The following is a 14,991-nucleotide window of genomic DNA, read 5'->3' as shown; positions in this document are numbered from 1 at the left end:
AGCGTAGACATTACCCATTGGCTACATTAGAGGACATCGCAGCTAGATTGAATGGTTCTACTTTATTCACCATCCTAGACTGTAAAAAAGGGTTCTGGCAGATAAAAGTTACGAAGAGAACATCCAAACTACTAACCTTTTCGACACCTTGGGGGCGCTACTCTTGTTTACGCATGCCCTTTGGTTTGGTATCGGCCCCTGAAGTGTTCCAGTATATTATGTCAGACTTGCTCAAAGGAATTAAGAATGTAGAGTGTTCAATGGATGATATACTCATTCACAGTAACAATGAAAGAGATTTGCAAAAGATCACGAATGAAGTAATGACAAAGCTGAGTGAATCAGGACTTACACTTAACAAAGAAAAGTGTATATTTGCCAAACCGTTGGTGAAATTTCTTGGTCACATAGTTTCAGACCAAGGGTTACAAGCTGATCCTGACAAAGTAGCAGCCATTTCAAGAATGAAGGAACCCACATGCTTGTCTGAGCTTCAGAGATTTTTAGGTTGTATAACTTACTTATCAAAGTTTATACCAGATGTTTCGGTTGATACTCAACCTCTAAGAGTTCTCACTGAGAAAAATGTGGCCTGGTTCTGGGATACACCACAACGAGAAGCATTCAACAAGTTAAAGCAAAAACTGCAAAGAACTCCCGTGCTTCGTTACTATGACCCTAACTCTCCTGTGACTCTATCTGTGGATTCAAGCAGTTATGCAGTAGGTGCTGTTATGTTACAATCTGGGCAGCCCGTAGCTTATAATTCCAAAGCATTGACTCAATCGCAACAGAACTACAGTCAACTTGAAAAAGAGACATTCGCAATACTGACTGCTTGCAAAAGGTTTCATGAGTATGTATGGGGATGCAAGGAGTTGATTATTGAATCAGATCATAAGCCTTTAGATGCTATCTTTAAGAAACCGTTGTCTGACGCTCCTCCCAGAATCCAAAGAATGTGTTTGGAAATATTACCGTATCGACCAAGAGTTGTCTACAAGAGGGGTTGTGAGCTTCATCTGGCTGACACCTTGAGTAGAGATTGCTACAATGACAACCAAGATGATGAACCTCACAGCTTTGATATTCAGTTGATAATTCCTATGTCTTCTGATACAGTTTCTCGAATCAGAACTAGTGTTGGAAAATGCACAGAGCTTTCTAAATTGAAGGAAATGATCTTGAATGGATGGCCCGAAGAAAGAAGCACTGTTGACAAGGAATTAGTAAAATATTTCACTTTCCGAGAAGAACTAAGTTGCTATGATGGTCTTTTGTTTAAAGGAAGCCGTTTGATTATACCTGATGAAATGAAACTTGAAGTGTTACAGAATATTCACCGTCCTCACAAATGTGTTCAAAGTTCAATTAATACAGCACGTGACTATGTATATTGGATTAATATGGAAAAAGATATTGAACAACATGTAGCAAGGTGCAATGTATGCAGCAAATATCAACGAGATAAACCTCAAGATGTGATCCTTCAAGAAACAGTACCAGTGAGGCCATGGCAGTTCATCGGAGCTGATGTTTTTGAATGTGGAGGTAAAGACTTCTTAGTAGTTGCTGATAGTTACTCAGGATATTTTGAGTGTGAAAATCTTAGGAACAAAAGTAGCATCACTGTTATTACACACCTAAAAAAGTACTTTGCAACTCATGGTATTCCAGATGAACTAAGAACTGATGGAGGACCATGTTTTGCTTCTATGGAATTTACTAAATTCGTATCCGAATGGAAATTTAATCATAGAATTTCATCTCCTCATTTTCCAAGATCCAACGGGCTAGCGGAGAGGTATGTCCAAGAAGGAAAAAACTTAATTGTCAAGTGTCAAGAAGAACAGTCCGATATTTATCTTGCACTTCTTCATCACCGTAACACACCAAGAGGTAACCTAGGTTCCCCAGTTCAGCGGCTAATGAGTAGGAGGACAAAGACTCTACTTCCATCTACGACCAACCACCTTATTCCGATGGTCATAAAAAATGTTTCAAAACAGCTAGAAAAAATTAAAAGACGAGAGAAGCTATACGGTGATATGAGGAAGACAGAGCCTGATCAGTTTCAACTCGATGAACCAGTGCTTTTCAGATTCAAACCAAAGTGTTGGCTGAGAGCAAAGATTGTTCAAGTTGGTCCTGAACCTCGATCGTACAAAATCCAGACTGGTGATGGACGAGAATACCGAAGAAACTCATGGTTCCTAAGAAGAGACAAGTCATTCAGAATCTCCCATGATGTTAATAAAGGTCAATCGTCCAGGTCAGAATTACAAAACAATGACTCAGCTCCTGTTGTAAGACGAGGGGAAAGGATTAGAAGAAAACCAAATCATTTTGACTTGTGAAGGAGGGATGACAGTAGTAGTTAATATTTTAATAACATATGGTAATTGTTCAACATATGTTTTGTGTTATTGTTTGATATTTTGATTGAGTTTTTGTAAAAATAGAAATACACAACCTTTCATGATCTCAGTATAATTATTTAATAATTAATTTAATCTCCTGTAATAGGATACATTAGGATCAACCGGCGGACACAGGTAATTTAACCTTATATTGATTGTCATACCGATCCGGAACAACATCAAACAACATAAAATGAAGTTATGTATAATAGTTTGGCCAGCATATCTGAAAATATGCAAACCAACTGCTGTTCTTTATATAATAAGGTTTCAACTGAATACTATAAGATCCCCGTGCGTAGAACGGGTACACAGCTAGTTGAAAATAAAAGTACAATCCCATCTATTCATAACCAATATTGTGAACCTCCGGAGTGTTAATAGTAGTTAATAGTAAAAAAAATAAACAATAGTCCTTCTTTGAAGAATTAAGTTAATTGTTACCTGAGGTTTGAGATTGAACCTGTCGATGGTGTGATACTCTTTGCCAGACCTTGGCCTCATAGTGTTGATTGTTGTGTGGTTCAATCTGTTGGGGAAGGAAATAAAAAAATACTTTAAAATTCAAACTAACTGCAATACAAATTTATAGAGTTACAATAGAAAAGCCTGGAATGGCTGCTAAGCAGTTACTTAACCGAATAGTCAAAAGTTTATAGATTTAAAGAAATACAGAAAATAAATGTAAAGAAATATGCTTTGCTTTGTAGCCACACTTTTACCAATTCAGTAAACCCATCATCCACCTGGTTATTTCTGTTCTGCATTGATTGCTTTCCATTACCAGGACTGTTTTTGTTGTTTTCCCACATATATTTTTTAATGGCAACAAGTTATGGCTAAATATTTATTCATGGGGGAAAAATATCCTGAATCTTTTTATTTACAAACCGCTTACAAAGATGATTATATCACTGTATCACAGAATTCAAGTGCACAAATGATACACTCTGTGGGTGTCCCACAGAGAGTTTTGTATTATTTAACTAAAATTCATGATGCATCAACTGTGCTACAAACTTTAAACTCCAGAGCTTCAGCAAATATTTATATATAAAAAATCCCCCAAGCTCCAATCTGATAAAAATGACAGAGCATCAAAATAATAAGGGTCGCCGGAAGACTGCCCCCCGGAAAACTACCCCCCCAAACAGGTTCCTACGTCATATTGACGTCAGAGACCGGGGGGCCAGTTTTCCAGTCACGGACACTCAAATTTAGTTGTCAAACAGTTCTAATCTAACCTAACCTAACCAACCAAATTTGCTGTAACATTTCGAAATTCTGTTTTATATTCACCACATGACTTTTCTATAATCCAATGGAATTACTCAAATTAAAATTAAAATTAAATAGCATGATTTGTCTAGGGGGGGTAGTATTCCAGTCGCGGACACGGCTTCCATATTGGTTAGTTGGCAGATTTTGTGACGTCACGTTTCACCTGGGGGGGTAGTTTTTCGGGGGATAGTATTCCGCATCCCCAATAATAATATGTTTTCGTTAAAATAATAGTTTTTCTGCTTTGAAAACCATTTCAAATCAACACAACTTAAAAAATGTGAATGTTTCATTGTTGTAGGTTAAAAAAAATCAGCTGATCAATTTGGAATGGTAAAAACAGGTTTTGATCCTTTCTTCATGCTGTTGTAAATATTGATGTTAAATCTATGTATTTTACCCACTCAAGTGCAAGTGACAGATACTGACTGTAAGCTGTCAGGAGTATCAGAAGACGTGTAGGAGGAGAGTGACAATGTCTCTATGTAGTCAGACATGTCCGAAGTTCCACTGCTGGTGCTGTGAGAATCTATGTAAGGAACTCCTCCTGGACTCAGGTAGCCTGTGAAATAATTTAACTCTTTATTACACTAGAAAACATGTACCTATCAACACTGAATCTCAAAACCACTAAAACTTTGGCAAAGTTTGTGTTTCAAGATTCAATTGTTAAGCCTTAAAACAGAGTTTACCGGAATCTTATTATTGTTACAACTGATAATACGTCCTTCTAAAATTGTGCAATATTCATCAGTGTCCTTACGAAAACCAAATTGAACTAAAGTATTTTATTCCATAGATAAACTGCCATTCACATTATTATATTCAACAAATAAAAAGAAAACATAAATTGTGTCGTACAACACTTAAACATTTACATTATACGTATTACAACATAGGTAATATATTTCGGCAATTTATGTTGCCATCTTTAGACCAACTGAAACATCAAGATGACGGACTGTGTAGGAGTAGATGTTGATAGCTTTGTACTCCATAACTCGGGTTTCTTCTATTTTTTAACCGACTCCCCCACTACCAACAAAAGGAGGAGGTTCTCAATTTGTTTGTGGCGATGTTTTTTTTTTCTATGTATGTTCACAAATTTCTCTGTGATTCTTTTACCGATCAGTGTGGTTCCACCACCAAAATAACCAGGAGAGTTTCTATTTGGTACCTTATATATTATGTTTAAGTATAATATTTGTTTCGGTGAAAAATTCTGAAAACCTTAAATATTCAACATTTATTTTGTTTACATTTGTGCAGAGAAGGCAATAAATAATAATAACATTCCTACAGCTGTTAGTTGAAACCATTTAAATGAAGCTACAGACAATTCTTCATGAAACAGTTGCTTCATATTGATCAATAAACTATTTCTTGCCATGGAGCCTAAATGAATTACATTGAGAATAATGCAGTTTGTTTAGGTTACTATAAAAAATGTATTTTAACGTTTGACCTGATTTGTGTATACAGTAATTCTGTTTTTATTAGTATTGAATATTCTGACTTACAAAAACATATATGTTTCAGTGAATAGCTGTATGATATTGACAAATAAAGGTGTATTGTGAAAACCAAAGCATTCGTAAAACAGGTCTAAATATAAATTAAATGCAATTATTCCTTACACGACCTAAGAAGTGTGACAGTGCATAATCGTCAATTGTCTTAAAAGTGTTAAATATTTTAATTACTAAACATGCATTTGCAGATATGGAATGTTTATTGATATTCTCTACCCAGTTACAATATCATATCAATACTATTATGCCTGCTTCGTAAAGTCCTAGAGGAAGATGATTTGCAATTTCGACTAGGCTATATCTTGAGCAAACAAAACCCCCTACATGACTTACACCACTTTTAGCTGAACCAATCTTTCATATAATATTTTCCAAAGGTACTATACGTGTTAACGACCAATTTTCCACTTTTGAGAGATTTTTTAGTGCTGGTGGCTGAGGAATAACTTTCATATTGTTCCAAAAGGCTTGAGATGTTACTGTATTTCTTTTTATAATGTAGAAGTACACCGATTGCAGGAAACGATGTCTGACACTTCTACATTAACGATGATGTCTGACATTTCAATGTATCTTGAAAAGACAATTAGTTTTTCATTAGGCCTAATGTAATGGACAACTCTTTCTTTCTTAAGGAATATCTAAAAATGTTTATTTTCATACCCATTGATTATGTAACCTGAACACGTGACTCAAGCAGTTTTAAAATAATGATTGTTCTGTGGTACTTTTGATTGTTTCAAACAGTTTTGCTTATCAAAAGACCTCAAGTAATTAATACATAAAAAATTATACAGTCACTAAAAATCATGAAATAATTTATTTTTGTAAAAAAATACAACCGACTTCAAACGCTCTAAAAAGAATGAAATAATTTCAATAAAGTAAACTTTTGTATTAGGCAAGCTCACGTATTTCAAGTCGGCGCGGCTCAAACTGCAAATATGATTGAAATTAAATATTGTGTGTGTATTTTGAAAATCAATAAATTGTAGCTGAATAACATAAATATATAAAAAACATACTGAACTGTTTTGTTTATATATTAAAAGAAATATTTTCTTGTATTTTATGTTTACTTCAGAATAAGTGCATTATGAAAATAACACACACAAATGTTCTATATGCATAGGAAAACAATTTAGTTTGATATTATGATAGGGAAAAGAAGCTAGTTTAGTACTAAAACGTTAATTTTCCAAGTTAGAAACATTTAAATGCGTTATAATCTTTTTAAAGATACTCGTTAATACCACTATAATGCCGATCTCTGATTACGGAAATAAAATAACACTTAACACATAACTATGAAAATTACATGCAGATAAATTAACCAAAATTAATTAGTTATAGATAGTCACCTGCAATATGGACACCCTCTTTCAATTTTGTATCAAAAATCATCATAGAGCCGCGCCGACTTAAAATACGTGAGCTTGCCTAATACAAAAGTTTACTTTATTGAAATTATTTCATTCTTTTTAGAGCGTTTGAAGTCGGTTGTATTTTTTTACAAAAATAAATTATCTTCTTTCTATATGTTTCAAAAGTCTTTGAATGTTATGCTGGATTCAAAGTGAAATTGTTTCTTTGTTAAAAAAAAAACTAATAGGAAGAAGAAAATAGAAAAAAATGTGTCATCTTTAACAGAACACAAAGAATTGTGGGAAGCTACTGCAGCGGCAGCGCTATCAACACTCACTCTACCTGGATAATACAAGTTCTACTAAAGGCGGGGACACACTTGTCATACACTCTTCCGATCCTACTACGATCCGATTTGCGGGATTCCAGAAGGATCGGTGCGGGATCGGAGGGGGTGAACACACATGTCATACACGATTCCTACCCATCTCAGATTTCCTCCACCGGTCGATCAACACTTGCCAGTCTGATTTGTAAACTACGTGCAGAAAGTTGTAAACATGTTTAAAAACTTTGGACTTCGGGATTCAGCCATGATGGTGGTTTGTCTAGATGAAGAGGAAGAAAGTCAAACATCTCTGGAGGGCAGTGGAAAACGGAGAATTTGGGTCCATTCTGCATGGAATGAAAGTTAGGTTGTTTACTTAGTGCCCATATATATTAAACACATTAGGTTTTCTCTCTCGAGCTCGATTGGCTCTTCTACTCGTCAGATTTTCATGATCGAGGTCTCAAATTGAAGATATGCACGCACAGATTTCACATCAAGCATCGGAATATATTTATCTTAAACCAATATTCTTAAACCTTAAGAATAAAGGTGATTTTTAAGAAACAACCCGTCCTGCATCCGACAAACGAATAGACTGCAGTGTCGGTGCGTGATCGGAACCAAAATCGGAGTAGGATCGGAGTATGACATGACGCGTGTCGGAGAGGTGTGAACAACCGCGTTCAATATTATGTACCATTCCCCTCTCCGACAGTCGTACCGCAGTATGATCGGAGTCGGATCGGAAGGGTGTATGACAAGTGTGTCCCCGCCTTTACTGTGTTTAAGTTGACACAAGAACAAAATTTGTAGGTGAAAGCGTAAGCCATTAATAAAGCACAATGTATAAATATTTTTACCTTTAGCGTCAGTGTGAGTGGTGCATACAGGTACCGAAGCTCCAGCAGAAGAAGATTTCACCGGAGGTTTCATTTCTTCAAATTCAAAATTCATGTCTTCGAATGGATCCACAGACTTGGATTTTCTTATAATGTGCCTTTGGTTTATAGTATTTTCTTTAACAATCTTCAGTTTCTCAGGGACAGATCTTTTCCTCGAACAAAAATCTAATTCCATCAAGTCCCTTCTGCGGAACTGAAGGGACCCAGTAGAAACACCTGAATCATTTGAACTGGAAGAATCTCTATTGTATACAGTCTTGCAGGGAATACTGGCTGATCTCTTTATTTGTGGTATTGGACTATTAATTATATTATGACTACTAGACTCTACAAGTGCCTTGCTAGGCTGCTCTTCGATTAAAACTCTCAAACTGGACTTGCATGAGACATATTCCGAATTGTCAACTCGGGATAATACATGTTCACTGCTACTTGTCGGAATTGGTCTTTGATTTAGTGAAATGTCCGATAAAGAATCAATAGACGTAGCATTACTAATTGTTGGCGTGTTTACTAAAGTTTGAGTCGGTGAGACTACTTTTTCTTCAATACTCTCCAGATTATCGAGATATCTTGAAGAATCCATGGAGCTCGATCGCTTTCTTATAGAAGGTATCAGAAGGTCCTTTCTCTCTGGAGGTAATGTGCTTGTGGTCATCAACCGTCTCCTCACATACGGACTGCTAGTTTCTGACATACAGTGGTAACCCGATGAACCGTGGATTGACGGATTAGTAAAACTTTTTCTTCTCGGTATTGGTAAGCTCGGAGTGCTTTGCGACTTCTCATTTAACTGACGCAACCTGAAGTGCTGCATTTCTTCAGCTTTCCCTGATAATGGAAGCATGGGAAGATAGCTCTGAGAAAACTTTTCATGAACAGGTGATTGTAGTGGAGAAGATGGTTGACTTCTTAATTTTGTTGAATGATTCGTTGCAGGTTCCATTATTAAATAATCATCATTTTTAGGACCCGGTTTGGGAGGGAGATTTCTCCAGGCATGACCACATTTTGTACAACAACTTTTACTAGTTACGTCTAATATATTTTCAAGCCCGTTATGAACGTTATTTTTTATAGCATCCTTCTTTTGCATCAGTTCACGTGAATTTTCATAGTATTCGAGTGATTTGGCAAACTCCAAGTTGGCATAAGGCAACATAGATTTTGGCTCTTGTATTACCACTTCAGGATTATCAGCAGCATTTTTTGAGGTTACTTTAATATTAGCGTATTGATTCTTTGAATTTTTCAGGTCTGAATCATTACATTCATCCACTTCTTGCGCTCCTTCATTTATTGACTGATTCATCTGATTGTTGTTGGATGTTTCACAAGTATAGTTCTCTCCTCTGCAGTTGACAAACGGCATTTTACCTTCTCCATCAAGCTTGACCTGAAATAAAATAAACATTTTTTTACCTTAAAGGTATAACTTGAATTTAAATGGCTACAAAGGGCAAGATAACATCCATAGAACTTGAATCATATAAACGTCTCCATCGGTATTTGCCCCTCTACATATTTGCTATTCATTGATTGAATATTTGGGAGTAAAACTATTAGGCTACACCCAATATTTAAGTTAAAATGAGATTTACCTAACTATGTTGGTAGAGTAATATATTTCATCACACAAGAAATCAAGTTAAAATTGTACAAAAATGTACCTCAATTAAGAAAAAAGTAAAAGCTGTGGGTTTATAAACCAGAAGTTTATTAGTACAGTAGAACCTCACTAACTGGAAACCCGGTAACTCGACAGTCAACAGCCGACAGGGTGCATGCAAAAATAAACAATTTTTCCAGAACATTTAGTTTTAATTTAAATTCTACATTTAATATTCAACATTTCTTTGAAGATTGTTTACTCAATGTGTGAAAATACTCATTTAAGTAATAATCTTATATGTAAAAATTAGTCTGTTATGAACTTAATTATTAAAATCCATTAAAAAATTCAATGTACTAAATAACACGACAACCTCCAAGTCAATAGTGGAGTTAGTGAGGTTTTAATAATTCAATTTTTATGTTTGTACTGAACTTGATTATCATTATTCACCAACTTTAAAAGTAATGGATTGAGAATTAAAAACATGAAATCATTCATACTTTATGTATTGTAGTGCCAGTGATAGTGTTGGCTCGGAAGGCTCCAGTAAGAAGATAGGGAAGCCTCATCCAACTACCAGCCCAACACATAACTCTCTGACACGGGCACATGGCAGTGTGCGAGTCATCCTTCTCTACTACAACACTGCAACATACATAGATACAATAAATAAATTACAAAAATGCCTCGAGTAGTGTTAGGTTGGAACATCATTCAAACTCTCAATTAATACTGTTAGTAATGAAACGCTTAAGGTGAAAATAAAAACTGATCATCATTCATTGCAACAATGTCTAGTACCTTGTTCTGGCAACAGTGTTGTGATGTGCAGTTTTCCCACAGGTGAGACACGGCTCCTCAGGCCCCGTAGTCTGCAGCATCCACTGCGGGGGCAGACTCTCCTTTATGCTGCGGGGAGTGTCGTACTCTCCTCCTCCCAACTTGCTCATACCAAGAAAACAATCATTAGTTCCTTGATGCACAACACTAAAAATGCAGGTAGCTTTAACTATTGTTATACTCAACGCAAATAGAAATGGTGAAGGTGGTAATGTTTGTAAATAGGCCAGCTGGTATTAATCAACTGCAAGTTCTATTTGAGTTGACTCAATAACATCATCCTCCCACCATACAACATTGAAATATCATTGTATCAAGTGATTGTTGAAATCTATATCTATAAAAGAGGAACTATGTATGTGTGTGTGTATGTATATACGTTATGGACTCCGAAACCGCTCGACAGATTGTAATGAAACTTTCAGGCATTATTAAGCATCTTTCAAGGATGGTTCGAGTAAAGTTTGGTGCAGATCCGTCAAAAGGGCTATGCCCCAGAGGGTTTTAAGTGGGCCAATGTCAGACTTTTTGATCTACTATGTTTACAAATAAATATAATTTAAAAGCAGATGTTTAATTTCACCAACTGTTTTGTAGGTTTGAATAATCACAACATTCTGTATTAGCATTATTCATGATTTGAAATAGTGCCACAGTGTTTCTACAGATTGCAGCACAGAAAACTATTTTACTTTTGAATAAGTCCAAATGTATTAAACCCCAATCGCAGCACACCTGTGCACTTAACAACGTTTATATTCTCCAATGTTAAATATTAAAACATAAAAACCTTTATCTAAGTACTGTATTATAAACAATAAAAGGGATGACTTTTTAAAATTTATGACAACAGCTAATTTGCAACCAAAAGGTGAGTGAGCGTAGCGAACGAACATCAACCTGGAGGCGAGTAAGCGTAGCGAACGAGCTAACCTGAAAACAAGTGAGCGCAGCGAACGATTTCCAACCTGAAGGTGAGTGAGCGTAGCGAACGAACTTCAACTAGGACGTGATTGAGCCATGCGAATACTTATGAAGTTAAGCGGGGCAAAGCCCGCGGGTTCAGCTAGTTTATTTTATATTTAAGTAATTTTTCTTCAGCTTTGCCGACGAAACAGATTTTCTTAGTCAGCAATTGTACTTGAAGTAACGCTCAATTTTGCTGAAGGAACTGGGAGGAAAATCACTCTCTGCTTTATTTAGGCCAACTTATAGAAATGCAAAGGACAACCTCCAGGCCATAGTCAGGTTGCGGGGTTTGACTCCTGGATGCTCCTGGGTCCTGTTTGGTTAGGTTTTTAATCAGATCAGTAGATTATTTGATATTCATGTTATCTGAATTTTAATTTACCACATATTTTTAAGGACCTTCCTTTAATAAATTGTTTGATGCACGCCATCCACTTTTTGTTCTTGAACTGAATTTTCTTCAGGTAACTGATTGTGAACCCGACCTGCACATGGGAAAGAGTTTGAGTCTGGGCGGGTGTCCGGTTCAATAGTAATACTAGTACCAACAAACAACTAACGTAACATATGTTTCAGTTATGTAAAGAGAAGACATCTCTACCTCAACTTTGGTGATGTGTGGTTTTGGCACATCGTAGTTGCTGTATGCGGGGCTGCTGATGTGAAGGGTACAGTTGGCTGGGGTAGAGGTAGAGGATCGCCCTACTGTCACACTGCCAGCTCTTGACCTCCCAGGGGTGCTGCTACGAGGGTTCCTGCAACAAGTAAGGTTGTAGTACCTATCAACAATATCACAAAAAATGTGTGTTTCGTCATTGAGGTACAGAGGAAACTTGCGTATGGGACGACCGATAATTAGTCCATAGTTTTAACATTGTGTAAATAGTTCTCCATTTACACCAACTTAACTGTACTGTAGGTACAGAAAGGAAGGCATTAATTTCTTGATTATTCTTTGTGCAAACTAAGCTTAATGAGGTATTGTTGAAATCTCCATAAAATTAACAAAATTTGATGGATCTTGCAATTTTTTTGTAAAAAATTAACGGTTAATTTTTGTGAAATTTTGCATAAAATATTTCAAATAGCTGCCATTTTTAAAGGCATATTTGGGAACATATTTGCAGAATCTCATTCCTGTAGCTCAAACCGTTAAGGAGTTATGAATGCTTTTGTAAAAAAATACCTACAGACAGACGCTAAATGAAATGAGATAGGACATATACGTTTATGTAAACTTTTTTGTTATTTTTACCCAAGGAATCACTATATAAATCATGTTCCCACCTTTTTTGAACACCCTGTATGGTCCCACTCACCAATAGTCTAGTGAAGACACTGTTGTTCTATCGTAGTTGCTGGCTACAGATGGAGGGGCGTTGGTGAACTGTCTTCTCTCTCCTGAAAACATGCACCATTTGCTTAGAAATCACAATTAAAATATAACCTGAAATCATTGTGAGCTTGTTGTCAATCCATTATAACATAAAACTTAATATTTAGTTAAACATAAACACGGGTAATAGTATACAACCAAAAGACTGTGATTTGAGTAAAAAAAATGTAGGCTAATAATAATTTTTTGTGTCTATTAAAAAAATAGTTGACTAAATAAAGTTAAAAATCTAACACAATAAACCAAATGGACAATGGAACCAATTGAATTCATCAATAACCCATGATAGAGTGGTAATGGAAACTTTTAGTGCAAAATCTCAAATGCAATGGTTCAATGTTGATACATGTAGAGTTAACGTCTCCGTTATCACACTCAGTGTGTCACAGTTTTACCCTGACAACCACCATAGACATTTACAGAAGCTACTCACCGTAGTTGGTGGTAAGGGTGGAAGACCGAGACAAGACTCCTAGCTTGCCAATACAACTGGAGCACCTCTCTAACTCTCCTGCCTCTCGCTCCCTCTCCCTCCAACTGCTCGGCTTCTGCAGAAAAACATTTGTTTTATATCCATAATAGGAAATCACCTTGGATAAAGTACATTACCTTAAAGCAATAAAAGAACATCAGTGCAAGCATTAAGTGAATGAATAACCACTTAAATAGTAATCATACCAATTTTCATCAAAGTTGGAACTCAGAAGTAATCTGCTGTAGCTCTGTATACACATCCACACTCACAAAGGGGGACTCAAAAATTTGGATGGAACAGCTCTTTCTAAATATCCAATGAATATATGGAAAGAGTACAAATTAATCATAACTTTCGGCTACTTATGAGAAAAACTAACCTGAGCGTAGGTAAAGACGGATGATGAGTCTGACCAGAGCTCTGCAGACGGCCAACCCAGTAGACTATCATGGCTGTGACTGTCTGCGACGGAACTGTCAGCTGTAGACAGACGACTCCGGGCATCCAAACAACTTAGGTCAGACACACGCGGGTCTAGACGTGATCTACGGGGGCTCGTCATCACTACAAAGTGAAAATCAACTAGAACTGTGTTGGATTTTAGCCTTATTCTTCACATTGTATTTTTTGTAGAAAGAAACTAGTTAGCTTTGTTTTTACTGTGTGGAAATAACAAAGAAAGACTTTGACTTTACAGAATGTTTAAGTAGTGGCAATAAGGAAATTTTTAAGCGGTGAAACAAGTAGATCAACATACCTTATGTAACATTATTGTTTCTGATTAAGATCAGCTGTTTCTTATCCATAAGGACCATTTTTATTGAAAGCCCAATGATCAAGGACAGCTGAACCCATTTAATTTATTTGGAAAATAAAACAAACAGTTTTGTTCAATGCTAGACCTATATTTTCCATAAAAGCTTCCATATATTCACATTTTGCCAACAGTTCATCACTATACATACTTTTTCCTACAGTTACCAAACAATGTACATGTTCTCTCACTGATTTGAGAAAGCAAAGTGGCCAATTCGCTCATCAGTGAGACAATGTTAACATTGTCTCACTCCAGATTTGCAACGTGAAGGGAAGGCACAAAATAGTGAGCGCGTAACATGCAGACAAGGTCATATGCGCGCGAAATACGTTGGCAGCACTGGCTGTAAATCAGCTGGTCAGCTGTTGTACTGTTGTATCATTAAATGTCATTAAAAGTTCGTCACTTCTGTGTAAAAATATGTCACGTTTCTTTACAAATTTATTTGTTTTATGGTAACTGTAGATAATGTGCAACTCGAGTGCAAGTGCAATTGCCTCACTCAAGAAACCATTCCTCACTCGCCTACGGCTCGTGAGTAAGTATTTCTCTCGAGTGAGTCAATTGTTCCCTTTGCTCACTATTAGTTGCACAAATAACTATTCTGCAATCAGAGGCAATAGGTGGGTTTCCTAACCTGACATATTCCTAGCCAATGGTCTTCTACGGACGGCCAGTCTCCCCTCGGCAGCCATCTTGAATGCTCTGGTGATGTTCTCCCCCTGATCGGTCACTAACACGTACAGACCTTCGCCTTTACCACAACTCGAGCCTCCCTCGAAACAGAACTTGTTCTCTACTAGTCCATACCTCCTGTACATAATTATATAACAGAACATTAATTTTAAGATAACTATGTAAACACCCCATCTATATGGACCAGATGTAGCAAGTTAGAAAGTAGTAGAATGAGCAACTCACAAAATGTGCTTCTCTGAAAATTATATTTTCTCCCTTAGTTTTTAATACTTAACGTTACTATGATAATTTTATTGTATATATAAGAGAAGTAATCATGATATGATAAAATACATAGTTTACTTGAAGT

The 14,991-nt window shown here is 36.3% G+C and overlaps 1 protein-coding gene across 1 annotated transcript in view; it reads right to left on the bottom strand.

Moving 5' to 3' along the window:
* The window catches only part of LOC128989284 (uncharacterized), a 192,895-nt gene that overhangs the window by 3,740 nt on the left and 174,164 nt on the right, over positions 1–14,991 (bottom strand). Inside the window, exons 6-15 of the mRNA XM_054411163.1 lie at positions 14,581–14,756; positions 13,506–13,690; positions 13,085–13,199; positions 12,575–12,656; positions 11,857–12,010; positions 10,248–10,387; positions 9,947–10,091; positions 7,790–9,227; positions 4,131–4,263; positions 2,865–2,949 (exon numbers count right to left, since the gene is read on the bottom strand). Coding sequence (XP_054267138.1) covers positions 2,865–2,949; positions 4,131–4,263; positions 7,790–9,227; positions 9,947–10,091; positions 10,248–10,387; positions 11,857–12,010; positions 12,575–12,656; positions 13,085–13,199; positions 13,506–13,690; positions 14,581–14,756 — 2,653 coding nt within the window. The remainder of the gene's footprint in view (positions 1–2,864; positions 2,950–4,130; positions 4,264–7,789; positions 9,228–9,946; positions 10,092–10,247; positions 10,388–11,856; positions 12,011–12,574; positions 12,657–13,084; positions 13,200–13,505; positions 13,691–14,580; positions 14,757–14,991) is intronic.

The sequence above is a fragment of the Macrosteles quadrilineatus genome, unplaced genomic scaffold (assembly GCF_028750875.1).
Source record: "Macrosteles quadrilineatus isolate MER2022 unplaced genomic scaffold, UCM_ALF_1.0 Scaffold_3__2_contigs__length_128488019, whole genome shotgun sequence".
Lineage (NCBI taxonomy): Eukaryota > Metazoa > Arthropoda > Insecta > Hemiptera > Cicadellidae > Macrosteles > Macrosteles quadrilineatus.
Note: the sequence above shows the minus strand (reverse complement) of the source record. Positions and strands in the feature narration are given on the sequence as shown.